At 43.7% G+C, this 26,229-nt stretch overlaps 1 protein-coding gene and 1 pseudogene across 2 annotated transcripts in view; both read left to right on the forward strand.

Annotated features, from left to right (window-relative positions):
• The window catches only part of lsp1a (lymphocyte specific protein 1 a), a 42,985-nt gene extending 20,864 nt beyond the window's left edge, over positions 1–22,121 (forward strand). The window contains exons 3-13 of one of the 2 annotated variants that reach the window (XM_078256405.1): positions 1,631–2,009; positions 4,967–5,109; positions 6,335–6,572; positions 7,284–7,421; positions 9,956–9,999; positions 11,319–11,400; positions 13,863–14,000; positions 14,488–14,583; positions 15,162–15,251; positions 15,474–15,582; positions 21,357–22,121. In XM_078256405.1, the coding sequence (XP_078112531.1) occupies positions 1,631–2,009; positions 4,967–5,109; positions 6,335–6,572; positions 7,284–7,421; positions 9,956–9,999; positions 11,319–11,400; positions 13,863–14,000; positions 14,488–14,583; positions 15,162–15,251; positions 15,474–15,582; positions 21,357–21,379 (1,480 nt within the window). In that variant the 3' untranslated portion in view covers positions 21,380–22,121. Of the gene's footprint in view, positions 1–1,630; positions 2,010–4,966; positions 5,110–6,331; positions 6,573–7,283; positions 7,422–9,955; positions 10,000–11,318; positions 11,401–13,862; positions 14,001–14,487; positions 14,584–15,161; positions 15,252–15,473; positions 15,583–21,356 lie in introns of both variants that reach the window. The other variant, XM_078256404.1, reaches the window with a different exon arrangement.
• Positions 15,983–21,177, forward strand: LOC144521632 (uncharacterized; annotated as a pseudogene).
• Positions 22,122–26,229: the final 4,108 nt, after the last annotated feature.

The following is a 26,229-nucleotide window of genomic DNA, read 5'->3' on the forward strand; positions in this document are numbered from 1 at the left end:
CATTTTATCAATGTGCAGGGTATAACCGCTTAGTTAGGGTTAGAAAAAGATCGTTGGTGGGGAAACATTCAAATGTCAATGTGTAGAAAGGGCTTTATAATACAAGAGCTGCAGTTATGACCCACTTGATAAATACACTTTGTGAAATAAATGTCAGACTCCCAGACACATTCCCTTACATCACTGACCATTTTTCCATTTCCTGTTTTTACTGGTTTGTTATTTCAGCTGAGGCGGAGGCTAATTGTTCATTTGTCAGCGGTGCTCTGTTGCTAATGTCTCTGTGATTACAGAAGCTAAACAGTGGAGAAATGTTTGACCCTGCTCTGTTCAATCTGCTGCGCCACCGATACGTTTCAGCTGTTAAACTCGGAACATACAGGCGGAAATAGTGACGTGATGCTCTCTTAAAAACTTATGGAGACTTATACAAAAGCAATATATCTGTTATCCCTTATGACCCACTAAAAGTGTGGTGTCCAAGAACAGTTCAGATTAGTCATACTTCCTTGTTTACTTACACACAAAGAAAATGAAAAGACTGTTCTCCACCAGCCACCTGCAGTGCAACAGGAAACGACAACGATCATACAGATGTACGTAAGAACACAGACTGAAATGTATAAAATCAGATAAACATTTAAAAACGGTTAAAACCGTCGACGGTACAGTGTGTTAAAGTGCTGTAGTGTCGTTAGCAGAGCAGTGTGTTTAAAGTGCTCATTCTGCTCATTTTCAGGTTCATAATAGTATTTAGAGGTTGTACCAGAATAGGTTTACATGGTTTCATTTTCAAAAAACACCATATTTTTGTTGTACTGCACATTGCTGCAGCTCCTCTTTTCACCCTGTGTTCAGGTCTCTGTTTTAGCTACAGAGTGAGACCTCTCACTGCTGGAACATCTTTGTTGGCAGTTGCACATGCTCAGTAGCTAGGTAAGGACTACATGCTCAGTAGCTAGGTAAGGACCACATGCTCAGTAGCTAGGTAAGGACTACATGAGCTAGCTAGCTGTTTCTCCAACTTCAGTAGTACAAGGCAGGATTAGCCGGGAGACTTCTTCTAAACGAGGGCACACTTCCAACTTTGTGTGGAATACCTTCAGAACAGGGACATGGAAGTAGTTCTTTTGGAGATTAGGGTGAACTAGTGTGTTGTAGCAGTGTTTTGCCATTGAGAACGAGCTAGCATGCTAACGGTTAGCCCCCTACCCCCCTTGTCTCGGCTAGTGACGTAGAAAGCCGTGCAGATTTTGACCAGCTCACCCGGAGACTGAAGGCAGGACACATTCAGAAACTGTATCTCACTCTAAACAGCATGGATGGTTTTTTTCCCAAGTTTGTATGCGTGTGGAAGCACCAGAGACACAAAATATCACCCCAAATCCCAGAAAAAGAGATTCTTGTTTTTCATAATATGTGCACTTTAAAGTGTTACGGTGCTCAACACAGAATATGCAAATCGGGACAAAAGCATATCGTCCCAGCACTACTAAAAAACATTCCTGGGTTCCTATGGCGGCCTTTCAGCTCCGTACAGTATTACGGAACCAACACTGAACATAGTTTAAAACCTCCAACACCTGCTGCTGTGTCACACCAGTTAACTTGTTACCCGACTCGTCCTCAGGTATGACGGCGACCTGAAGCCCAGTGGCTCTCCGTCCCTGGAGGAGGACGAAGGCTTCAGCGACTGGACTCAGCGCCGCGAGAGACGGAGGCAGCAGCGCCTGCAGGAGCTCGGCCACGGCGGTGAGGAGGACGAGGAGGAGAACGCCATAAACAAAACCGTGCCCGCAAAGAGTGTCCAGGCGTCGGTCGCGTCCTCTAGCCGGCTCCAGAGACAGCAGCACGAAGACGACGGAGCCGCGGTGGAGATGGGGAGGAGGAAGGAGTGGGAGGAGGCGAGGGGGAGGAGGGAGACAGAGAGGGAGGAGGAGGAAGACAAGAGGAAGAGACAGGAAGTGATGACCAGGAAGAGGGAGGAGATTCAAAGGCCGAATACAGAGGTACGTTTTTCACCAAACTGTTTTAATGTCATTTTATTCTGTCTATTCAATTTTTAAAGACATGTAGGAAAATATGCGATACGCGATAACGTTGTTGAATATCGTATGTATACGCTTTTACGCCTTTAATGGACAGCACAGGTGAGAAAGGAGAGAGGGGCAAGACATGCAGGACATCGTCACAGGTCGGACCCGAACCCTGGACCTCTGTGTCGAGGCACAAACCTCCAAACATATGTGCGCCTGCTCTACCAACTGAGCCAACCCGGCCACACAATTACCCATATTAATGATGACGGCAATAAGTAGAGTAGTAAAGGAGTCAACCCCATGGCCATTAGTCCCAGATCATACGTGGCAATTGTCCATCATATTATATTTCTATTCAAATCCAGATTATAGTCCACTCCCAAAAGTCCCAGCTGGCTCTTCCACCTATGCAGAAAAATACAAGTCCTTGTATTGATGTAGTGTCCAGAGTCACAACCTCCTGAGATGTTTTAAAGTTTGAATTAATTCTAGACGAGTCTGGTAGTCTAGAAATGTAGACGCTCCCTAGCAGCGGCAAATGTAATTTGCGGTCAGGGTCGTCTAGCAACTCTCCGTTGGCTTGCTGGAATAACCAAACTCTAGGCAGGCCAATCACATCGTGTATAGAGTCGGTGGGCGGGCTTAACATAATGACGGTAGAAGATGGCTGCTGGCGAACAGCGGGCTTTGGAATCGGCTTTGGCCGCGACTCTGGAAGACTTGGAGTTCAGCTTTTCTTTAAGAAAAGAGAGAACGGCACAGAAGTCATTCTTAAAAAAGGAAGATGTGTTCGGAGTTTAAAGTGTAATCTACCAACTAGCGTTGCTCTGATTGGTTGGAGCGCTATCCTATTACGTCCAGAGGGAATTTGAAAGACAACAGTTTATCCCGCCCCTCGGATTGAGCCCAGCCAATGGGGAGTTCCCAGACCCAACATCTGGATGTGGGTCAGACCCAACATCTGGATGTGGGTCAGACCCAACATCTGGATGTGGGTCAGACCCAACATCTGGATGTTGGGTCTGGCTTGTCAGGCTACGAGTCTGAGGCAAGTCTGAATTAATTTAGAAAGAACTAGGTGATATTCCAAGTGATTTAATACAAGTCCAACTACTGTTTAGTCATTTGAGACAAATCTAAGTCAAGTCTCAAGTCATTCACAACTAAGGTTGGGCATTGTTTGGATTTTAACAATTCTGATTCAGATTCTTCCTTTCGATTCCGGTTGTTATTGATTCTTTGAGGGCTGGAGTTGAAACGGGTCACATGCTTATTTCACAAATAAGAGGAACGTTTTATTTTGATTCAATGGTAGTTTGCAGTTTTACTGGGCGTAAAACAAAGCCAGACTAGAGCGCTGCTTACTGTGCGCTATGGCTGCAACACAACAAGTGCCTGGCCGCTACGGAAACCAAAACTTCCAACCCATGATCGGATTTTAAGCCAAATCCTCCAAACGATTCCAATAAAGAAACAATTCCGATGGAATTGCAATTTTTGGAACGATTCCAAGTAGGAATCGGTTCTCGATGCCCAATCCTATTCGTAACAAGCCAAAGTCAATCTGAGAGGTCTGTAGTAATTTTAGCCAAGTCGAAGTCAAGTCTAAAGATGCGTACAGATCAACTGGAGCGGTTGTGGCTCAGGTGTCCAAATGTCAAGTTAACGTCCTGCTGCGTCCTGTAACGCCCTGCTATGCTGTGCCGAGCCCTGCTACGTCCTGTAACGCCCTGCTATGCTGTGCCGAGCCCTGCTACGTCCTGTAACGCCCTGCTATGCTGTGCCGAGCCCTGCTACGTCCTGTAACGCCCTGCTATGCTGTGCCGAGCCCTGCTACGTCCTGTAACGCCCTGCTATGCTGTGCCGAGCCCTGCTACGTCCTGTAACGCCCTGCTGTGCCGAGCCCTGCTACGCCCTGCTATGCTGTGCCGAGCCCTGCTACGCCCTGCTATGCTGTGCCGAGCCCTGCTACGTCCTGCTACGCCCTGCTATGCTCTGCCGAGCCCTGCTACGCCCTGCTTTGCTCTGCCAAGTCCTGCTACGCCCTGCTATGCTCTGCCGAGCCCTGCTACGTCCTGAAACGCCCAGCAGTGCCTTGCTATGCCATGAACTACAACTACTATTTCTAGTCACTGTTCCATTATTATTGTGACTATTATTGCCGCTGTTCATCACACCCCCAACCGGCACCGTCAGACACCGCCCACCAAGAGTCTGGGTCTGTCCCAGGTTTCTCCCTAAAAGCGAGTTTTTTTCCTCGCCACTGTCGCACTAAATGCTTATTGGGGGAATTACTGGAATTGTTGCGTCCCTACGGAGGTGTTCCAGGCACGTCCAGCTGGGAGGAGGCTTCGGGGAAGACCCAGGACTAGGTGGAGGGACATTCAGCTGGGAGGAGGTCTTGGGGGAGACCCAGGACTAGGTGGAGGGATTACATCTCCAACCTGGCCTGGGAACGCCTCGGGATCCCCCAGTCGGAGCTGGTTAATGTGGCTCGGGAAAGGGAAGTTTGGGGTCCCCTGCTGGAGCTGATACCCCCGCGACCCGACCCCAGATAAACAGACAAGGATGGATGGATGGATGGATGTTGGGTCCTTGTATATCATAGTGTGGTCTAGATCTACTCTAGCTGTTGATCTTGTTATGATTTGATACTATAAATAAAACTGAATTAAGTCTGAAGTCATTCAAGACAAGTCCAATTGAGATTTTAAGTTATTAAACAAGTCATTCGAGTCGATCGAGTATCAAGATCTTCAGGTTTCAAAATGAATTTGAGACGAGTCCAAGTCGAGTCTTAAGTCGTTAAAGATGAATAAAGTCACAAGTCTTTGAGTGACAATTCAGTCTTTCAGGTCTCCCCGGCAACTGACTAAACGGTACACGGCATGGTTGAAAAGATGTTTTGTGGAACTTTTCCTTTTCAGATGGAGAAGAGAAAAGACGTTAAAATCTCCTACACGTCCAAGGTGTTCCTTCACCAAGAGCCGAAACTCGGCATCGCCAACGGAGACGCAACCAAAGAGGAAGTGACGTCATACAAGAGCAAGGCGACAAGAAGACCCACCAGGTGTGTAGTCTGTTCATATTTATGGCTGTAGTGTATAGAGTACAGCCCAACCGATGAAGGATTTTTAAGGCCGATATCGATACAGATAGATATAGATAGATCAAAAAGCCAGAAACGCGTAACAAAACCTAAACAGATTTCCCCAACATTAGTTATTTGTAGTTATTTGAGTCCTCACTAAAATAATATGATATGCAGTTTAAAAATAAACGCGTTTGTTTTATTGTCACCACAGAACATCAAAATAAATTAACGTTCTGATAAATAAAATTTATAAAAATACAAACTCAAGATATGAAACGTAAAGGGTTAAACAAGTGTTACCAACTGGGAGGGAGCAGAGCGCCCTCTGGTGGACAAACTACCCAACGCCAACACTCAGAACATGGTTGAAGGGGGTTTCGTCCGTTTTTATTTAATTTTTTAAATATTCATTTATCGGCCGTTATGCAGTAAATATCGTCCTGCCGATATTATCGGTATACTATACTGAGCTTTGGGAAAATGACAAATGATTAACTATTGTCAGCCCGTTTATCCGAGGATGTGGGCAGAAAATCAGAGTATTCAGAAAGAGCTCGACTTTGACTTTCAGGGGTGTCCACATAGTTTTGGCCGTATTGTTTACAATGGATTCAATCGGCAGTAAGCCGCCAAACAGTTTTTAGTGTTTTAAAATGAAAATGACAAATGTTTGACTTTTGTCAGCCAGTACAGCGGTAGATATCCATCTGAGAATAAACAGAAAATCAGATTTAAAAAGACAGAAAGTAGTAATAGGGCCGCACAATATAGGATTACATTTTTCATCGTCATCACAATATCAAATGGTGCAATAAACGCATCGTGAAAAGGCTGACGCACATCGCGAAACACAGATTCTTTTGTTAGTTGAAAGAAAATATCAGTAGAAAACTGCACTTTGAAATATAACTAGCATTCTTTTTTTTAGTGCTGCCTTTTATAGTCAATGTAATGTTTAATTTGGAAAGAAAGTTGGAAATGATTTCCTTTCATTTGTTTTAAAGTCTTCAGTTTGTTGTATTCAAGCAGAATACTGAAAGCACTGAGTAACCTTTATTATATTTTTATTTATCGCAAGTAATGTCACGTTATCACATACGTTCCTCATATCGTGCAACCCTAGAAAGTTCTTCACTTGACTTTTGACTCCCAGGGGTGTCAGATACAGAACAGACAACAGTTTTTATTGTTTTCGCAGCAGAGCCTCGGAGCCGGAGGAGTCGCAGGCCATCCTGGAGACGGAGCGACGTCTGGAGAAGATCCGGCTGGGCCTCCAGCAGAAGGAGAGCCAGGAGCTGGAGCAGCTGAGACACCGACAGGCGGAGGCCGAGCAGGAGCTGGAGCAGCTGAAGAAGAGGAGGGAGGAGAGGCGTCGAGTCCGGGAGGAAGAGGAGCGTCGCCGGGAGGAGGAGGAGCACCAACGGATGGCCAGAGAGGAGGTGACCACAGCACATGAAAGACTAAAAATATTACATATTTATACCTCCATTTTTTTGTTAAAAATATCTGAAATTCTGAACTATTCTGACAAATAGTTATGATTTAGTGGATAATCAGACTGTCACAGTTCAGTCAGGATGCTGTTTAGAAAGCGAGACTGATTTCATAGTTTTTTTCAAATGCTATAAACATTGAATAAAACACCCCAAATTCAATGAAAGTAGTGAACTGATCCTACATTTGACTTGCGATGAGCGTTGTATGTAACCATCCGTGTTATTTTTGGGGCAATTTGATTGAAAGCGACCCAAATTTCGGATGCGGAAACTTTATAAACGGGTCAAACCACAGGAGGCTTAAAATAAACAAACGCATTGACCTGAATGGCTGCGGTTTGCTCGCGGGGGTCGCGACGCGCCCAGAACGCAGCGCAGGCGCGCCTGCTGGAAAATTGTGGGGTAAGTGGTAAATGCTGCATGAACAAACGACGTATGTGGATGTTTTTCAGGGGGTGGACGGTCTTGTTTGTTTGCATGTCGGCCAAAATGAGCTCGTAAGAAGACGGAGTTAACCTGCCCTCTAGTGGCTGAAAAAAGAAATCATGCATCCAGCGTTAAAAGTGAAACGAGCACGTGCAGCGTGAGCAGATGTTTTTTTCCTGCGGTTGATGTAGGAGTGTGGAGTTGAACAGTTTGTGTCCTGACTCCCAGGAGGAGAGGAGGCGGATGAAGGAAGACATCGAGAGGAGGAGGACGGAGGCAGCAGAGAGGATGAAGAGCCTGAGTACGCCCAGCGTGGACGGAGACGAGGCGTTCTGTCCCTTCAGTCCCAAAGCTTCCACTCACAAGGTAAAGCATCACCTAAAACCCCTTCAACCCAACTATGGTCCAGACTAGGAGGAAAATATCCACATGCAATTATTTTTGACTGATATTGCAATATGGTTCACAATATTCAAGGGACTTATCATTTTGTAACATGATTGTCATTTTCATTGACTTTTACGAGGGTCTGTACCAAACAAACTGATGTTTTCTTTAGTCCGTAGGACACGATCTGTAGGCCGGGACGTCTCTGCAGTGCCACATTAATTATACTGAACACAATTATAAACGCAACACTTTTGTTTTTGTCCCAATTTTTCATGAGCTGGACTCAAAGATCTAAGACTTTTTCTATGTACACGAAAGACTTATTTCTCTCAAATATTGTTCACAAATCTGTCTAAATCTGTGTCAGTGAGCACTTCTCCTTTGCTGAGATAATCCATCCACCTCACAGGTGTGGTATGTCAAGATGCTGATTAGACAGCAGGATTATTGCACAGGTGTTCCTTAGGCTGGACACAATGAAAGGCCACTCTAAAATGTGCAGTTTTACTGTATTGGGGGTCTCCGGGGGAGCTCCGTCAGTATCTGGTGTGACCACCATTTGTCTCACGCAGTGCAACATATCTCCTAGACTGGTTTGACACATGTCTCCATGCCCATACGTTTTTTGCTGGGTCCTGTCTCCTCCCTTAATGCTGACTTCTGTTGACTTGGGACTAGGAAACGATACATTTTAAAGCTAATACACGCACGCACAATTACCGATATCAAAAGAGCTGCATACAGTTATTTTTTTGTTGGCGTGTCACGCCTCTCCTGTGGCTCTTTGGCGCCCCCTAGGGGAGGCGTACCTCACCTATTGAAAACCCCTGCACTAGTCCATATTGTGCTGCAGTACTATACATTTCTTTGCAAGAGTTAACAAGCTAACATTTAGCGTGTTTACGTGAAGGGTTACGGTTTCTTTTCACAGTAACAGCATTTCTTCAACTTCCCAAAGGAAACCCAGTTTACACAATCGGGAAGAGAGATCTGGGCTCAAGGCTGAAGCAAACAAACGGTTTCCTTTCTGCAGTAGAGACGACAAACGGACAGGAAGTGACAGCGTGACTTTGGCTCTCTGTAGTGACGTAAACGGGTTCCCGTCTTCATTCAAGAGCGTGTTCTTTTAAGTCCTTCCTTAGACTTTTTACAACGTTTGGAATAAAAGGACAGTTAATAAATATATAAATTGCACCGTGCATAGCTGTAGTCCGCTAACTTCCGTTTGCAAAGACAGTATATCTGAGTGAATGCAAACAGTTTGAGCAGAATGGGAGTTTGAATTTTGAGGGAAAGCATTTCAAAATCTGAACGTGAAATCAGCATAAATGCTCTCAAATTGAAACTATGCTCGTGAAAAAAGGATAGCAATGAATCTCTATGAACGGACGATTTGACTAAATACAAAGTAAAATGGGTTGTATTGTGTTTGAGTGAACTGTCCTTTGACTGAGTAATCCATTAAGTTACATTCACTAAAACAGATTACTGATTGACTTCTACATGTCGTTTTGTAAACAGACCAATGACTGTCTGTCTGTGTGTGTGTGTGTGTGTGTGTTGTGTGCACAAGATTGAAAGAAAAACATAATATTTCACTGGACTTAAAGTCCTCTTTATTTGGAAGTTAAAGTGTAACTTCTATGTTTTCCAACCGTTCCCAAGTTCTGGTGTCTGAGTGACGTTGGTCCAGTATTAAGCGAGAGTGCCGCAGTGCTGCAGAAACAATCTGCAAGCTTCAATTTCCGTCCACTTAAAGTTCTGGTTTTGCCGCTGACAGGCTGATTATTATTCTAGGTGTCTGACAACATTCAAGGAATGGATCCCTACAGAGAGAGACACATAGAAATAAAATGGATAGAAAGGCCATTTCCATTCCAGGCCAGCCGCTAAATGAGTCCCATTTAACTCAATGCTTCATCTACACAAAGCACACTACTGTCTCCATGAGTGGCGGCTTGTTTTTCGGCTTGTTTTCTGTGAACGATGTGGCGACGGGGTAACGTTATGGCGGAGTTAGCAAGCTAACGTTAGCCAACTATATTTTAGATTTACATCCTCGAAGTTTTGAGATGACCAGTCGTAGAAAAAACTCACCAGAGAAACTTAGAGGACAAAATCTGAAGGGACTTCAGGATTCGGGAAATTCAAAGAGACGAGAGCTTGGAACAGAGACACAAAATGCAACAATGGCATTAAAAATCCTACAATGTGATTTATTTTAAACACCGGACAACAAGCTAAGAAAACCGGTAAATACCCAATCAGTCTCGTGTTATCACGCTCTGCTCCTCGTGTAGCGTCTGCGAGGACGCGTACAGTTTGATGGAGGCCTGCAGACTGGGCCCTGTTTGTGTTGGATGGAGTCGGCGGCGGTCTGCGGCCGAATCCGAGCCAAACTGTAAATAACCCACGCGTGGGTCGAGGCGACGACGTGGGATACAGTCCTGTTTTCCTCAAAGATAAAAATAAATAAATAAATGACCTCAGACTTTTTCTTCTTTTTTCAGATCACAGAGAGAACGGAGTCACTGAACCGCTCGCTGAAGAAAAGGTGACTGTCGTCGTCAATACAGGCGGCCTCTCCACCAGTATCACAATACGATATATCGACTCTTTGGACACCGATACGATATTCACTGATATCTTAAAGGTTTTCACGATACGATTTTGTTTTAGTTCAGGAGCCTGTGACCGATATGAGACAATATCATATTTACTGCTCTTCCAGGCATTTAAATTAAAAACTATTCATTTTAAATGTGCTCTAAGCGATGTCACGTTTTTTAGGTTACAACATTTTTTGTCACATACAGCAAACATCTCCTATCTGCTAGCTGCCTGTCCCCTGAACACACTGTAAAAAACATCTCACTATCTGCTAGCTGCCTGTCCCCTGAACACACTGTAAAAAACATCTCACTATCTGCTAGCTGCCTGTCCCCTGAACACACTGTAAAAAACATCTCACTATCTGCTAGCTGCCTGTCCCCTGAACACACTGTAAAAAAACATCTCCTCACTATCTGCTAGCTGCCTGTCCTCTGAACACACTGTAAAAAAACATCTCCTCACTATCTGCTAGCTGCCTGTCCCCTGAACACACTGTAAAAAACATCTCCTCACTATCTGCTAGCTGACTGTCCCCTGAACACACTGTAAAAAACATCTCCTCACTATCTGCTAGCTGCCTGTCCCCTGAACACACTGTAAAAAACATCTCCTCACTATCTGCTAGCTGCCTGTCCCCTGAACACACTGTAAAAAAACGCAGTCTCTGTAGACAGCCCAGGCTCCACAAACGGCAACAAAAACAAACTGTGCCGACCTGCACCACCAAACATAACAGTCTTCCAGCCAATAACCGACAAGAAGGATTTGGGGTTGGGGGGGGTTAGTGCACGGAAGGGCGTTACCCTCCGTTTTGTTTGACAATACTTCGAACGTCAACAAGAAGTGACATTACCCAACATCTCTTAGAGCACCTTTTAATAAAAAGAATAACGAAGTGTGAATCTAAAATAAAGGCATCTTACAGACGATATGTATCGGTATTTTCTCTGCATCGATGATATTGGATCGTGGAGCTTTTGAAACGAGCGGTTTCCAATAACCTTGGAAAAATAAAGACGCAAACAAATCATAAATATTAAATGGAAATGTACAAAATATGTAAAATATGTTTTTAAAATGAAAAGGATGGAAAATATAGTATATATCAAGTAGTAGTGTGTGTGTGTGTGTATGTGTATATATAGTAGTATATATCAGTAAACATATCATAAACTGCTTCAATGTGAAGAGAGAACCTTGAAAATGTCCTCAGTGACCGATCGGATTCTGTTTTAACGGTTTGTGTTTTGTCTGAATCAGTAACAGCTTTAAGAAGACGCAGACTCTCGTCCTGCTGCCCAAGATCGACGACAAGCTGGAGCAGTACGCCCACGCTGTGGAGGTCAGCACACACACGCACGGACACACACGCACGGACACACACACACACACACGCACGGACACACACACGGACATGGGCGCACGCAGACACACACACACACACACACACACGTACAAGTACACAGACACGCACATGCAGACACGAACATACGTACAAGTACACAGACGCACACATGTACAAGTACATAGACGCAGACACACACGTGCAAGTACAGACGCACTCACGCAGACACGTACACACACAAACACACGTTTATAGGTGTATGTTCATTTATTTCACCTACTTCATTTAAGCCGGCCAGATATGAAGAGGTTAAAGTTGTTTGTTTTGTGGTGTAAATGTGTGTGTTGTCAGGATTGTGGGTCAGTCTTTTTGTTTTTTGCAGCAGGACGTGTATATGATGTGGATTGTATACACAGTGTTAGGAAATCTGAATAAAATCTTGAAAAAGAGAGAATGCAAAGCATCTGAACATCTGCACATGAAGTCATGGAGTTGAAAATGTTTCCGTAACCTTAGCTCTAAAACCGGGTCTTAACTTTCAGATAGCGCTTTGAAGAAGTGAAAGCTGAACAAAATATCCTCCGTGCCAGAAATGTCCCGAGTTTCCAAAAATGTTGTTACCAAGTGTGAATTTTCGAACTAAATCCTTCTTGCCAGCACCTCTTAAGCTCAAATATTAAGAAAGAGAGAAATAATCTGGCCCGTAACCTCCAGTACAGGTCGCTTTTAGACCGAAAAAAACAGATATAACACTTCCGGTCCTTAAGCTAAGCTAACTGGCTGCTGGTTGTAGCTTCATATTTAAAGGGGCGCTATGTAAGTTTGGCCATTTCTTCGCTTTTTGCTGGCAGGTTTCTCTCTAGAGCTCTCCCTACAGCTTCAGAATAGATATTTGGCAGCTCCGATGTTTTTGCCGGCTCAGCCATGACGACAGTGTGAAAAACTCCATCGCTACCTTGTTAGCCGGTTCCTGGATGTGTGCAGTGCCGTGAAGCAATTCGTCCCATCGCAAGACCTGATATCACGTGATACTTACTGACGCTGAGGCCAGCAGCTCGCCGCCCCAAAGTTGCGAGGGAGGTTTTTCCGCTCACAGGCGCTGGGGGAGGGAGCGAGACGACCACCATTCAACTCAGTCATATAACCATTCCAATGACTCCGAAGCTGTTCAGTTAAGGTAAATAAGCTAAAAAAAAAAAAAAAACTGCATAGTTCCCCTTTAATGGAATAACATCAACATGGTATTAAGTGCAAATCATAGCATTCCCCAAAACGTCAAACTGTTCCCTTTTTAAAGTGTCCGAACCCTCGGGTATTTTCTGCTCACTCAGAAGCTGCTGACTCTCTTTCTGGACTCTCATTGTTTGAAACCAGCTGAAGGTTAAAGAGCAGCGCTGACCCTTTTTGTGCTGAAGTCACAAATCTCTGCAGCACCTGGCCGATGACGTCTCAGCGCTCTGTTGTCATTTCGGGCAGATATACGACGTTTAGACCTCCTGTAATTGTATCTTTCCGTTCCCTGTTTTCACTCGTCGCCTCAGGCTGATTAACAGCACGGTCAGCGACCTGGACGCTGACTTAAAAACAACTATTTATGGAGAGCTTAACAAAAGTTTCACACACACTGCAATAAAAAGACAAAAGAAGGAAGAATATTCTTACATAAACCAGTGTTGAGATGCTTTTTATTTCTTATTCTCGCAGTACTTTTAATGTGCGGAAGGCCAACGCTGCCAATATTACAACAATTCATCAAACTTTGTGTGCACGTGATGTAAGGCACAGTTTAAATAAAAGGAAAAAGTCCTTGAAAATGCTTAATAAGTACCAAAATGAAATCTGAATTGACAAATAATGTTGAGTTTACTCCCAACGCATTTACAGAGAATGCAGAGAACCTAAACCTGGAACAACCAAATCCTCCAAACCAACAACGATATCGGTCGTGTATTCCTTTTCTCTAATACGACCCACTAAATCTAAACCAGAGAAGGTAACGCGTCGTTTAAACACGTCGATAACGTTGTGAAACGGTTGCGGTTTGTTAAGGTTTAGGCACCAAAACTAGCCTGACGAGCCAGACCCACCAAAGCCGATTCCAAAGACCGCGGTTTGCCAGCAGCAGCAGCCATAAGCCTGCCCGCCGACTCTATACACGATGTGATTGGCCCGGCCAGAATTGGGTTTTTCCAGCTCGCAAGCCAACGGAGAGTTGCTAGACCCCCTGGCTGCAAATTACATTATATACAGAACGTGATGTAGGTCTGTTTTTTTTTCCGTAAATTAAAACACAACTCACCGTTGACTGTTATTGTCAAACGGGACATGAACCCCGGTCTGAAAGTCCTGTTAGTTTGACCCATCCAGCCTGCCTCCTTACCAGGACATTTGGCACTGTTATACTTCCTCACCTTCTCCGTAAACTCAGCGCTGCTGTTGTTGTTATTGTTGATATGCAGAACTCCCAGGAGGCTCGGGCAGTGAAGGCAACACTGACTGACCTGCCCAGCTCGCCTGAGGTCGTCTCCTCAAAGAAAACTCTGTTTGAGGCCGGAGAAGCCTGGAGCCAAGCTCCCGCCAAGCCAGCTGCCTGCAAGGTGAGAAAATGCCCAGAGACGGGGCTCCTTCCTGTCCAATCTATTGGTATTATGGCTATAATGCGCAAAAATAGATATTCAAATATATTCAAACCTATTATTTTATTTTAACTAGGTAGGGCTGCACAATATATCGTGTTTTTATCGTCAGCGCAATATTAACTGGCACAATAAACATATCGCGAAAGACACGAACTGTCATTCCTTTTTAGTTGTGCCTTTATATATTCAATTCAATGTTCAATAAAAGAATGTTGGAAATGATTTCCTTTCATTTGTTTTATATTCAACAAGCAGTTTGTTGTATTTTAGCAGAATACTGGAAGCAGCAGAACTGAGTACACTTTAATATCGGTTTATTTATGGCAAGTAATATTGTTATTGCTATATTAATTTCCCTCCTATTGTGCAGCCCTAGAACTAGTATTCCAGCGTTATTCATGGCCCAAATCTGAATGGAGTTTTAACCTAAACTTGTCTGAATCAGGACGCTGAGGGGTTGAAGGTGGTCGTGGCCGAGCGGATCACTCAGTGGGTGAAAGGTCCGTCAGACGGCAGCCGTCTGTCGCTCTGCAAACCCACAGTAAGTCACAAACGCAACCTGAACACAACACTTGTTACTGCACAATGAGTCCTTTTACTTTAATACTTCACGCATATGTTGATGCTAAAACATTTGTACTTTTACTTAAGTAGGATAATGAATGCAGGGCTTTTACTCAAGTATTGTTATTAAGTCTTCCACCGGTAGTTTTACTGAAGGATCAGCTGATCTTCCACCACTAACTGACCGACTAACTGTGATGTGTTCAGGTGCAGCTTAAAGGTTTATGTGAGGTTTCCCTCTTGTGGAGAAACGAGATGCAATGGCTCCTTCTTTTGCTTTAACTTTGAAGTACTTCTCCTGGAATTTCTTTTATTTGAGAAATATTTTGTTAAAGTGGATTTTTGTTTCAAATTAATGAAACAAATATTGAAGGTCAGAAAAATATCCTTTTTATTTTTTTTTTACTAACAAATGAGTTTTTTTGTTTTTAATGCATCTCGCAGATTACTACTACTACTACCACCTTGTGAAAGGCACTTTATGAAGGATTTTATTTTTAGGTTTTGATGAGTCAGTGTCGACATGTTTGTATTGATTATTGATTGATCCGTCAGGACGTGCGGCCCGGAGATGTGATGCAGAAAAAGAACATGTGGGAAGTTATCGGAGACTCGATAGGGCAGCCCGGGACACAAAGAGTCAAGGTGAACTCTCTCTCTGTCTCTCTCTCTCTCTCTCTCTCTCTCTCTGTCTCTGTCTCTCTCTCTCTCTCTCTCTCTCTCTCTCTCTCTCTCTCTCTCTCTCATATTCTGGACTCTTTTAAAAAAATCTGTTTGGCTGACCCGTCTGCACTTTTTGTTTTATTATTATTTTAGGATGATAAACGGTTTCAGGGCACTCAGACACTTTATCTTTTTCCTCTTCAGAATTCAGCAGCGGGGAAAAAGTACAAATTTGTGGTCACTGGTCACGGAAAATATGAGAAGATCCCCGCGGACGACGAGAACAGAGGAGAGTTCATTAACGGAGAGTCTGGTAAGTGTTTCAGTGTTTAGGTCTCTCTGAATGTGAACACTAGGGGGGTGACGAGACACGAGATTGGGTTCACGAAACGAGATTTTAACACTGCTTTAAAGACGACGTCAGTGAAGAAATAAGAAAAGGAAAAAAGGACAGGTGGAGAGTGGTCTGCTCGAGACAGCGCCACAGTGAAGTTCACGCTGCAGACGTGTGTGTATCTTGGCAATGGGAGGGCGGGGGGTGAGAGGAGGGCGGGGAGAGTGAGGAGGGCGGGCGGGAGGAGAGAGTGAGGAGGGCGGGCGGGAGGGGAGAGTGAGGAGGGCGGGCGGGAGGGGAGAGTGAGGAAGGCGGGCGGGAGGAGAGAGTGAGGAGGGCGGGAGGAGAGAGTGAGGAGGGCGGGAGGAGAGAGTGAGAGATGGCGGGAGGAGAGAGTGAAGAGGGATGGCGGGAGGAGAGAGTGAAGAGAGTGGCAGGGAGAGAGGGAGAGGGAGGGATGGCGGGAGGGGAGAGTGAGGAAGGCGGGCGGGAGGGGAGTGTGAGGAAGGCGGGCGGGAGGAGAGAGTGAGATCTTAGTTTCTTTAGTTGGGTTTTCTTTGTATTCAGTTATTTTGATGTGGAATTTGTTTTAAAACCCCAAATATTGTTTTATTTTTATATACCGTTTCAGTGTCACCTTTAATGCGAGGAAACATCTGTTGTTTTGCACAGTTGATTAAAATAAAGAATATTTTCCAGCTCATTCTATTTAAAAAAAAAAAAAAAAAAAAAATGCTGAGAAAATCACATCGTGAACTGAAAATCTTTAATCGAATTGTGACTTGAGTGTATCGTTACATCCCTTCGGTACATTCATCTTGCAATCGCACAATCAATTATTCACATTTTGTTTCTGTCGCCCAACCTTCCTTCTCTCTGTCTCTCCCATCCAATCAAACTGCCTTTCTGTGTCTAACTGATCCGATTGGTCCTTTTTATTTCTGGACAGGAACAGGAATCTGGTCAAAGTAAGACGCTCTTAAAATGTTATTTCATTGCGACTTGCAACAGTAACCATCTACAGCCTAAAAAAAAATGTCATGTTATACTCCTACATACGCGGTCTTAACCCTGAGGCAAGTAGCACCATTTTGGAGGAAAAAAGTGGATATTTGAAAGATCATTAAAGAGAAAACATTTTCTAATGTCCCAAAAAATTAAGCTTGTTTGTGCTAAATAGCAACTTGAAGTTCAATCTTTAGTGAGCTACTGCATATAAAGTCTGTTTCAGACAATTGTCTTGACAATAACCAAATATTTTCAAATCTAATAACTTAATCTGTATTATTTTCTATATTTGTGAACATGTGATGAAAGGAACAAATGAGAAGTTCTGATTTTTCTGAAAACATAAACCTTTTAATCTGATGTGACGTCTGAATTAAGACAAAATGTGGCTCTTTTTCTGTTTCCAGCTAATCCACACATACAAACATTTAACATCCAGACAACCAGTCACACAAATGCAACACAAAGCTTTTGTCAAGTATAAATTTCAAAGCCGACTTTTCTACAAACGCACGTCATTCATTTAACAGACTACGATTTCTTGCACCTGTACATGAAACATATATATATTATAACTGTTTTTTCTTTACATTTTCGTCATGGCACTTTATATATTTACTCTATTGGCTTAAGTAGCGGTGAACCCCCTCGCTGTTCTATTAAAGTCTTTTGGTTCCTCATCTTGACCTTTCCGCCCAATCAGACCCATTTCAAAAACGGTTGAAATTTTCGTCACCGGCCTCGACGCTGCCTCTTTAAGCTTTTTAGCATCAAACTTTGGACTAAAAAGCAGCACAGGCAGCCGGTGCGCAAATGAAGGTATCTCTTTCTGCTCGTCACTTTGCGCTTCCTTCTTCTTGTCCTCGCTTTTGTTCAGCTCGATCTGGTGCATGATGTTCTCTTTAGTGGAAAACATTTGGAAGAGGACGGCGTTCCACATCTTGGCTGCAATTGGAGCATCGTTCGTTTGGTTATCGTGCTGTGTGCCAGGCGGGTCGACGGCCTTCCCCTCGGTCGTTGTCGCCTCGCTTTGTTTGGGCCCAGCGGCCTCCTTCTGAGGGCCTATCTCTGGGAATTTAGGCTCCTCTTCTTCCACCACCATGTGCTTTTTGAGGCGGGACCAACCGCTCAATTTAGATTTCACTCCCTTTGGCCTTTGCATGACTTTAAGAAGGGGCTCGGCTGGGACGGATTCATCTCCTTCCTTTTTCTCAGGTGCAGATTTCACTGCTGGAGCTGATTCTGCTTTCTTATCTTTTCCTTTGTCTTCATTTCCTGTTGACTCAGCTGCAGACGGCAGAGCAGGCGCTGCTGTGCTTGGCGTTGGGCCTTCGGAGTTACTCTTGGTGGCAGCTACAGGTTTCGCTGACTCTTTCTGATCTGAGACGCCAGCTTTTGTCTCAGTTCCAGATTTCTGGACTTTGTCTTTGCCTAAAAGTTTTCTTACTGCCTTCAGAGGATCCTGGTCGTCACTTTTGGGCAGAGGATGTTTGGCTTCAGGAGGTTTTGTCTTTGGTTTGGCAACTTGTGTTTCCACCTTCTGTTTCTCAGGAGTTTTCCCTGCTGCTGTTGTTGGAGGTTTAACCTTTGGTGTTTCTTGAATCACCTGACTGGATACCGTACTTGTCTCTTGTGTTAACGTTGTTCCTGAGGTGTCCGATGCTTGTGAAACGACAATAATAGGGATTGAGGGAGTGGCGGCAACCTTCTCTACATCTTTGGGGGTTTCTTTGGCTTTAGACACCTCAGGCGTAGATTGGCCCTTCACAGACGGTTCTTGGCTTGGTGTTTTACATTCTGGTGATTCCTCTTTTGTAGCTTTAATCTCATCGGTTTGCGTCTTAGAACTGGAGATACCAAACGCCGGAGAGTAAGTTCTTATGCCGCCGTAAGCAGTATATTCAGCAGGTGTCAATCCACGGTAGCTAGACTTTGATTTAAGAGCCACTTGGGTTGGGGTTTTAGGTCTCTGAAAAGCTACGGATGATACACCAGAAGGTGATGTCCCATAGGTAGGCGTCTTTGGTCTTTTGAAGCCAGGTGACGTGGTCATAAGTCGGGATGCTTCGTATGTTGGAGTCTTAGGCCTCTGATTGCTGAAAGAAGTCACTGCTGGTGTTATTGGCTCAGATGCGGCAGCTATAGGTCTCTGAGAGCCAGCTGGAGCAGTTTGTCTTGTCAGATCAGGCTCTGATTTTGACTTTGTAATGCTTTTTGGGATTGGTTTGACGACGTCCGAATGAATTTCCCCATTCAGTATAGTTTCGGTGGGCTCAGGCTCAGTAGTTTTCGCACTTTGGGAAGCAGGCAAACTGCTCACAGCAGAAACCGTTTTGGGCATGCTTGACTTCTCTGGCTCTACTGTGATCGGCGACACAGCAAACAAGAGAGGATTGGGTCTTGAGACTTCAAAAACAGGCGTTGTAGCCCGATTCTTGTGGTATGATGGGGTTGTAGGGCGTCGCACTGTTCTTAATGTTTGTAACTCAAAAGTTGGGGTTTTAACTCTGATTTCTGCTGTTGGGGTAGCTCTTTTGATTTCAGATGTTGGGGTAGCTCTTTTGATTTCTGCCGTTGGGGTAGCTCTTTTGATTTCTGCCGTTGGGGTAGCTCTTTTGATTTCTGCCGTTGGGGAAGCTCTTTGGATTTCAGATGTTGGAGTTATGATTATATTCATCTCTGCTGTTGGTGTAGTGCCTCTTTTAGTTTCTGAAGTTGGTGTTTTCCTTTGGGAGTCTGTGCCCAGCAAAGGAGTCGTCGGGGTCGTTCCTCTTCTGACCTCAGATGTTGGAGTCAGATCTTGTTTTGTTTCTGTTGCTGTTTTACTTTGAGGTACTGTGCTGCCGATAGCAGTTAATCCAGCTGTGTCGTACACAGGCGGGGTCCTGGATGACTCGTAGTACGATGTGCTCGCCGTGTACATCCTAATTTGTGGGACGTCAAACATCGGTTTGGGCGATCTTGAAGGTTCGGTTGCTTTGAATGTTGGACGTGGGCTTTTGGATTTGACGAGCGGGGTCAACACAATGAGAGGACGAATCAAAGCTTGACCTTCTGTCGCTGGATAAGGAGTTGGACCTGGTCTTTTTGTCTGTGGGGTTCCTCCTGCTGCAGAAGGCCTAAAACCAGCAGGAGTTTCAGCAAGTGTGCTAAAAGCTGGCTTTTTCACTTCGGCAGCTGGTGCTGTTGCCTCAGGTACAGAAGAGACTGGCACAGATATTTTTGGCACTGCTAGCTCGGCGACAGACCCCGGAGCTGTTGAAACTCCATAAAGGTGGGCCGATGAAGAAACTGTGTTAACGTTCTGCGAGTAAGTGTACAACGCGTTTGCCACTGTCTGAGGTGAAAACCTCGCTGCACTGCCATGAGCTGCACGCTGTGGGTAAGGGGACGCAACATGGCGATACAGCGGCCTGACGCTGAACCGTGGAGGCTGTTGGGTGTTGTAGAGGCTGAACTGTGTCTCCGGAGTCTTGGGCGGGGTGGAGTGGTCGCTGTGCTCGAGGTCGGGGCTTGCCTCGTTCACAGGGGAAAGACTGGAGCGGAAAAGTGTGGCGGGCTGCGATGCCTGAGTGGAGGCCTTTTTCTTGGCGGTTCTCTTGAGGAGCTTCTGAAGACGAGCGTTGTCCTTTCCAGGCTTGGGTAGCAGGGGCGGGGGGTACTGCTGGGAAAGCAGGCCCGGCTGGTTGGCAGCACCGTAAACGACAGCCATGAGCGCTTCAGCACCCTGTGGAGAGACAAAAGAAAACAGAACTGTTAGAAAAGGAAGATTTATAGCAAGACATGATCAAAGCATTTGTATAGAGTACATAAATTCTGGCCGAATTAATCTGACTAAAACTCCAGACCTGTACTTCCATTTTGTTGCGAAGAATACTTCACCTGTACAATATATATTGGTATAATTTATTTTATATTATGTCTATATTACATTAGACATAGTTTAAATATCAGTTAATGTTTTGTGTTCTTTTAAAGTGTTTTGATCTTCATTTTTCAAAGTTTAATTTATTTTTAATTCAGTTTTAAAATGTCTTTGAACTTTTTCATCTGGCGCAAAAAATAAAGCAATCTTACAACTTTATAGTTGGTTGACAGTTTATTTTATATTACGTCTATCCTTAACTGATACCCTTTTTGGAGTTAGGGTAAAGAAACATCCCGTTACGTAAGAAATGCATCAATACTTTTCACTGGACCTTTTTTAAAAAACCTCAAATCTTTGTTGAACCTAAAAAAAAGGGTTAAAACCTAAACCTTTCCCAAACAATTACAGCTAACTTAATTGACATTTGGACCACTTTATAATATTTACCACTCCTGTTGTCCTCGGGTCAAATTTGACCCATTTTAAGTTCAGAAATTTGGGTTTCTTTCAACCAAATTTTCAAAAGAAATAACGTGAATGGCTCCCTATAATGTTCTTCACAAGTTCTATTCAGTTTCATAACATTTGAATTTTTTATCCTTTTTATAAAAACGTTGAAAAAAAGTGAGAAATGTCAGGAAAAGCTTCAAAAACTTGGTGAAAACGTCAAAAGGTGCAGAAAAAAACGTTGGGGGGGGGGGGGGAGTGACAAATGTTGATTAAAGTGACGACACACCGGTGGAAATGCAACATAAGTGTCGAAAAAGACATCCAAAACGTTGAAAAAAATGTAAATTTTGACCCAGAAAAATGAAAAAGTTGCACGGTCGACGGGAAGACAACACAAGGGTTAACTTTTTCTTTTCTTTTCTTGCAGATTTATATCACGATCGTTACTGAGGTGTCGTCTTTGTTGGTTTTTACTTTGACGCCCGCTGGCTTCAAAGACGTTTTAACAGAAGCAGCCATTACAGACTCAAGATTTCATTTATATCCAATAAATCACTTCTGCTGACTCTCTGTTGGACATCTGCAAACCCAACGGCCCAAATTCAGAAGCTCTAATGTCAAATGTCTATATATGTTCAGTTTCCTCTTTGCTTTTGTATTTTCTGACATTCTTTTTCTATTATGTATATATCTGCCTGTGAGCATTAATGTTTCTGTATTCTTCAGGGTGTTTTTGGGGGAACCATTCCTTATCTTTGTATTATGTTTTGTAGGAAAGTTTAAAAGTCTTTTGAATAGAAAAGTTTTCACGTTACAAGTCACGTATATTTGATGGAGATCACACTTTATGTTGATGAATCACACTTTAGGGTATATGTTCTGCACTTTTGGCTAGAGAACAATCTGGAACAGTTTTGGAGAGACATACTTTGTCAAAAACTGCAAAATGCAGAGTTTAAACAGATTATAATACTACAGACGGTTCAAAAACTGAGTTTAGTATTCCTTGGCTCACTTTTGAACCCAATATAGACAGCATTTATTTGGTTTCTGTATCAAACTATTTCCTGTGTATGTTTTAAACTGCTCTCTCTGTACTACTACAGACATTTTGAACTTTTATCATGTACTTAGATTTTCTGATTTTATGTTTATAACCTCTTTTCTTAAATAAATTTATTTTCTAATTTTGCTTTGCCCTCATGTTTGTCCAATTCTTGTTTTTATATACTCTGAAATGGTGGGTGAAAGTATTAATTATATTAGATTCCATTTTGCGTAACTTCTGGTCGTAGCGGTATCCCTTCTACCCACAAAGCCAGGAACTTATATCAGTAAAACATAAAAACAAAAACGGGCTATACAATCTATTTATCTGCTAGTTAACCTGCTAACGTTTTATTTTAAGCCCTATTCGTACGGGATTACAACTACCTGGTGACCTCTAGTTATTTGTAATAATTGCGGAGGTTGTCTGTGATCTTAATCCCGTGCGAATCGGCCATGTCTGTAATTTAAGTAAATATTCCTCCACCGAACACCGAGGTCCTGTGGTGATATTAGTCCCGTGCGGATCGGCGTGTCTGTGATTTGGCGGGATCATATATCATTTTGTCAAGGTTTGTTTCCTGTGCGCCTTTTTGACCTCTCTCGTCAAGACTGATTTGGGGCAGTGGGGAGCAGCGGATGCCGCCTATCACGACCAACCTAGTCTGCACCACTGCCCCAACCGGAGACCTCCGTCCCGGAGTCGACGCATTCCCGGTGATTTCGTCCGATGGCTGACAGTGATGCTGCGTGGGTGCCGTGGCAGCGGGGTTGATAGTGTATACGCTCTCTGGTAACCTCTACTAGCCCTGGCCCCAAAAGATACAGAAGCCCGACCCAAGTGCGGTGCGGCATCCTCCAGGTAGAGTTGATTGAACCAACTCAAATCAGCTGTTCTGGAACGGAAAACTCAGTTTCCCATCTCAGGGTAAATCAACTCAGAGTTCAGGGTTAGACTCATGAGTTTGCTCAACCTTCTTCCTGAAACGGGCCCCTGGATGATGTTACCAGCTCACAGCTGACCCTGGAAGCTTTTACTCTGCCTAATTTTAGTTTGAAGGCAGGGTGGAGTCTGGCCAATCGCCTGCTTCCCTTTTTTAGGACTCCAGGCTTTTTACAGGCCGCATCGCTTTCCTGAAAACAATAAATCAGAGTGCTGTGATGCAGATGGAGACACAGAAGCGCATTTAAGTCCCGCCCCCACCGGAGGGGAAAAGAACTCCACGCTCTCCGTTGACTTTTCCTCCTCGTCCATTTCGTCTGCTAGCAAACAGAGAAATGCCTTACAGCTGCTGTGTGGTTATATTCACTACCAACAGGATAAAGAACCCGTATAGTGTTCTTTCTTTACAAGTGTTCAATCAAAAAAGATTGATTTAAAAGAGGAAAATAAAATGGGTTTTTTTAGGCCTTTATTATGACAGGACAGCTGAAGACTTGAAAGGGAGAGGGGGATGACATGCAGCAAAGGGCCACAGATCGTCAGGAGTCGAACCCGCGGCTGCTGCGTCATTAAGTGATCCTCTATATATATGGGCGTGCACTCTACCAGGTGCGCTAACCAGGCGCCCAAAATCCAAAGAAGTATTGTCTAGGTCTTAAATAATTTGAAACGGGTCTTAATTTTCCTACGTCCATGTAATGCTACTTCTGATGCTCCGACAGCGTGAAAGTGTTTTTTATTCTGGAGCGTTGTAGTTCTTTCGTTCGCTACTCTGACTATAATTCACTGTATTATGACTACAAATGAGACTAACCTGCAACTTAAATTGCAGCCAATCCACTTTAGTGTTATTGATGCGAGTCTCTTTCGGATTGTACCACAGACATAAAACAGATTTTATTTTTTAGGTATGTTGAAAGTGCAAGTTTAGCAAGACTTTGCTTGAAAAACTGAATTAATGGCAAAAAAGCCAGGTGCTTACAATGTATTTGAAGCCTATACTGCAACTGATTCGAGCGAGAAAGCAATTAAACTGTGACGTTGGGTGTACTGGCTCTTGAGTCTCATGCAAATAGTGAGAAACGTCTCACTGCTGTCAATGGTCTCCAGCGAACTACAGCCATCAGTTAGTTCTGCCGAGTGTCTGGCTCCAGCCCCGACCCCTCCACGCAGCCTCGGCGAGACCCACACAGCAGCTCCTCAACTCCCGTAACCGACCTCGGTGTCGCTTTTGGATCAGAGCCAACCGAGCGGAGGTGCTCTGGGTTGGGTACCGAAACACGGTGCCAACATGTATCTACCGGGCTGAAAAGTAACGTGGATTTCGGTGCCACTTAAAGGTGCTCTAAGCGATGTTGGTTGACGTCACTTCTTGTTGACGTTCAAAGTATTGTCAAACAAAACTGAGGCTAGCTCGCCCCTCCCTCCTCCTCATCCTGTCCCCTCCCCCTCCCTTCCGTGCCTCAAAGGCAACAGAAGCATCGCTGCATGTGACGCTAGTTAACATTACACTTTGCAGCAGATCATGTTAGCCCCTCGTTAGCCAGTAGCTGCTTAAATGCAAACACTGGGAGTCTGCAGTTAAATACAGAGTAGCTGCACCATAGACGCAGGTGGTGCTCTCTGATTTTTATTCAATTAAATGTTACATATAGTATGAAATCATAACAAGTTCTCAAGACACTTTACAGATAGAGTAGGTCTAGACCACATCCTATAAATACTATGAAGACAGAAGTGGGTACAGACGTGAGGAATCAGCAGAGAGAATGGGCAGACACTAAGCTAACGTTATGTCCAACGTTACGTGTGTTGCTTAACCCAATGTGTCCGGGTTTTTTATAACAGAAAATATGGGATGTCGAAATAAGCGCTGAAAATGTAAAAAAAAAAAGACAGGAAAATCAACAAAAACAATGAAAACTGTCAAACACTGAAAGAAGACCTACACACTTAAAAAAAAAAGCACCAAAAACTTAAAAAAAAAAGTGCCCAAAACATTGAAAAACTCATAAAAATGTTGAAAAGTGCCCAAAATGTTGAAAAAAAAAAAAAAAACCTTGAAAAAGCAACTTAAACACAAAAGGTTTTTTTTCATGGTGGACAGGAAGACAACACAAGGGTTAACTTACAAACATACAGATAGCCTAAAAGTGACATTTTGATATTTGACTTGGTAACAATGCTTGCTACAAACATTACATTACGTCTCTGATTCCTCACGTCTGTATTCACCTTTGTCTTTGTCACAGCTTATAAAAACGTAAGTTCTTGGTTATTTACCGTGTTGGTTGTGAATATTACCACACAGCAGCATTTTGGCATTTTTCTGTTTGCTAGATGACGATATATGTCGTTTGGTCCTACCCCTAATACAGTGTTTCTCAAAGGGGGGTTATGCGTACCCCTAGGGGTACTTTGGAGTACTGCAGGGGGTAAGTGATTTTTTGCAAAATGCTAATTTAAAAATATGTCATGCATAATTCCTAAAATAATTATACTATAATGATGAATGACTGAAGTGATGGATTCTAAGAGAACATCTGTTGCGGTTTTTGAACACGTCAACGCTGTGAAACGGCCGCGGTTTGGTTTCGGTTTAGGCACTTAAGCTACTATGAAAAAAAGATGGTGGTTTGGGTTAAAGTCAGACGTTACTTCACTTCTGGTTACGCTCATTGTTTTTCGGTTACACTTACGTGAAGGTATCTACATGAGAGTGACATGACACTGTCGTGAACGTGTCATAAACAAGTCATAAATGTTTATGACGTAACGCTTCTGTCATTAAGTGCCATTGGGTTTTTGTCATGACAAGTTAGGGTTATGCTGCGTTCATGCCACCTGGGAATAACAGGGACCGCCCCCGTGATTACGTTGTTTTTCCGCCTGGCAGCGTTCACATGGTCGGGATGCGTGTTCTTCTGTTGCCGTTTGACATAACAACTTGCTGCATGACTGCCACCAACGGTTGACTGTAGCCGAGAGCATCAGGTGTGTGAAAACATGGAGGCCACAATAACAAAAGATTTGCTGCTGTTGTCTTATGCGAGCATACAAACAGCACATGGACAGCTGTTTGTGTTAATGCAGGACAACCGACGGGAAAGGACACGGATAAGGTGTTGTTTTTTTTATACATGGGCCTATTTATGACTAATTTGAAACATGTTATGTCTGTGTATGTTTCTTGGCAGAGGCGTTTGTCCACAATAAACAGTTTGTCATTGAAATATGTTCAGTGAACCAAAGTCGCCTCCATCAAACGTCAGTTGTCAACAACGCGTCACAACTCGGTTAGCAAAATCCA

This window comes from Sander vitreus, chromosome 8 (assembly GCF_031162955.1).
Source record: "Sander vitreus isolate 19-12246 chromosome 8, sanVit1, whole genome shotgun sequence".
NCBI lineage: Eukaryota > Metazoa > Chordata > Actinopteri > Perciformes > Percidae > Sander > Sander vitreus.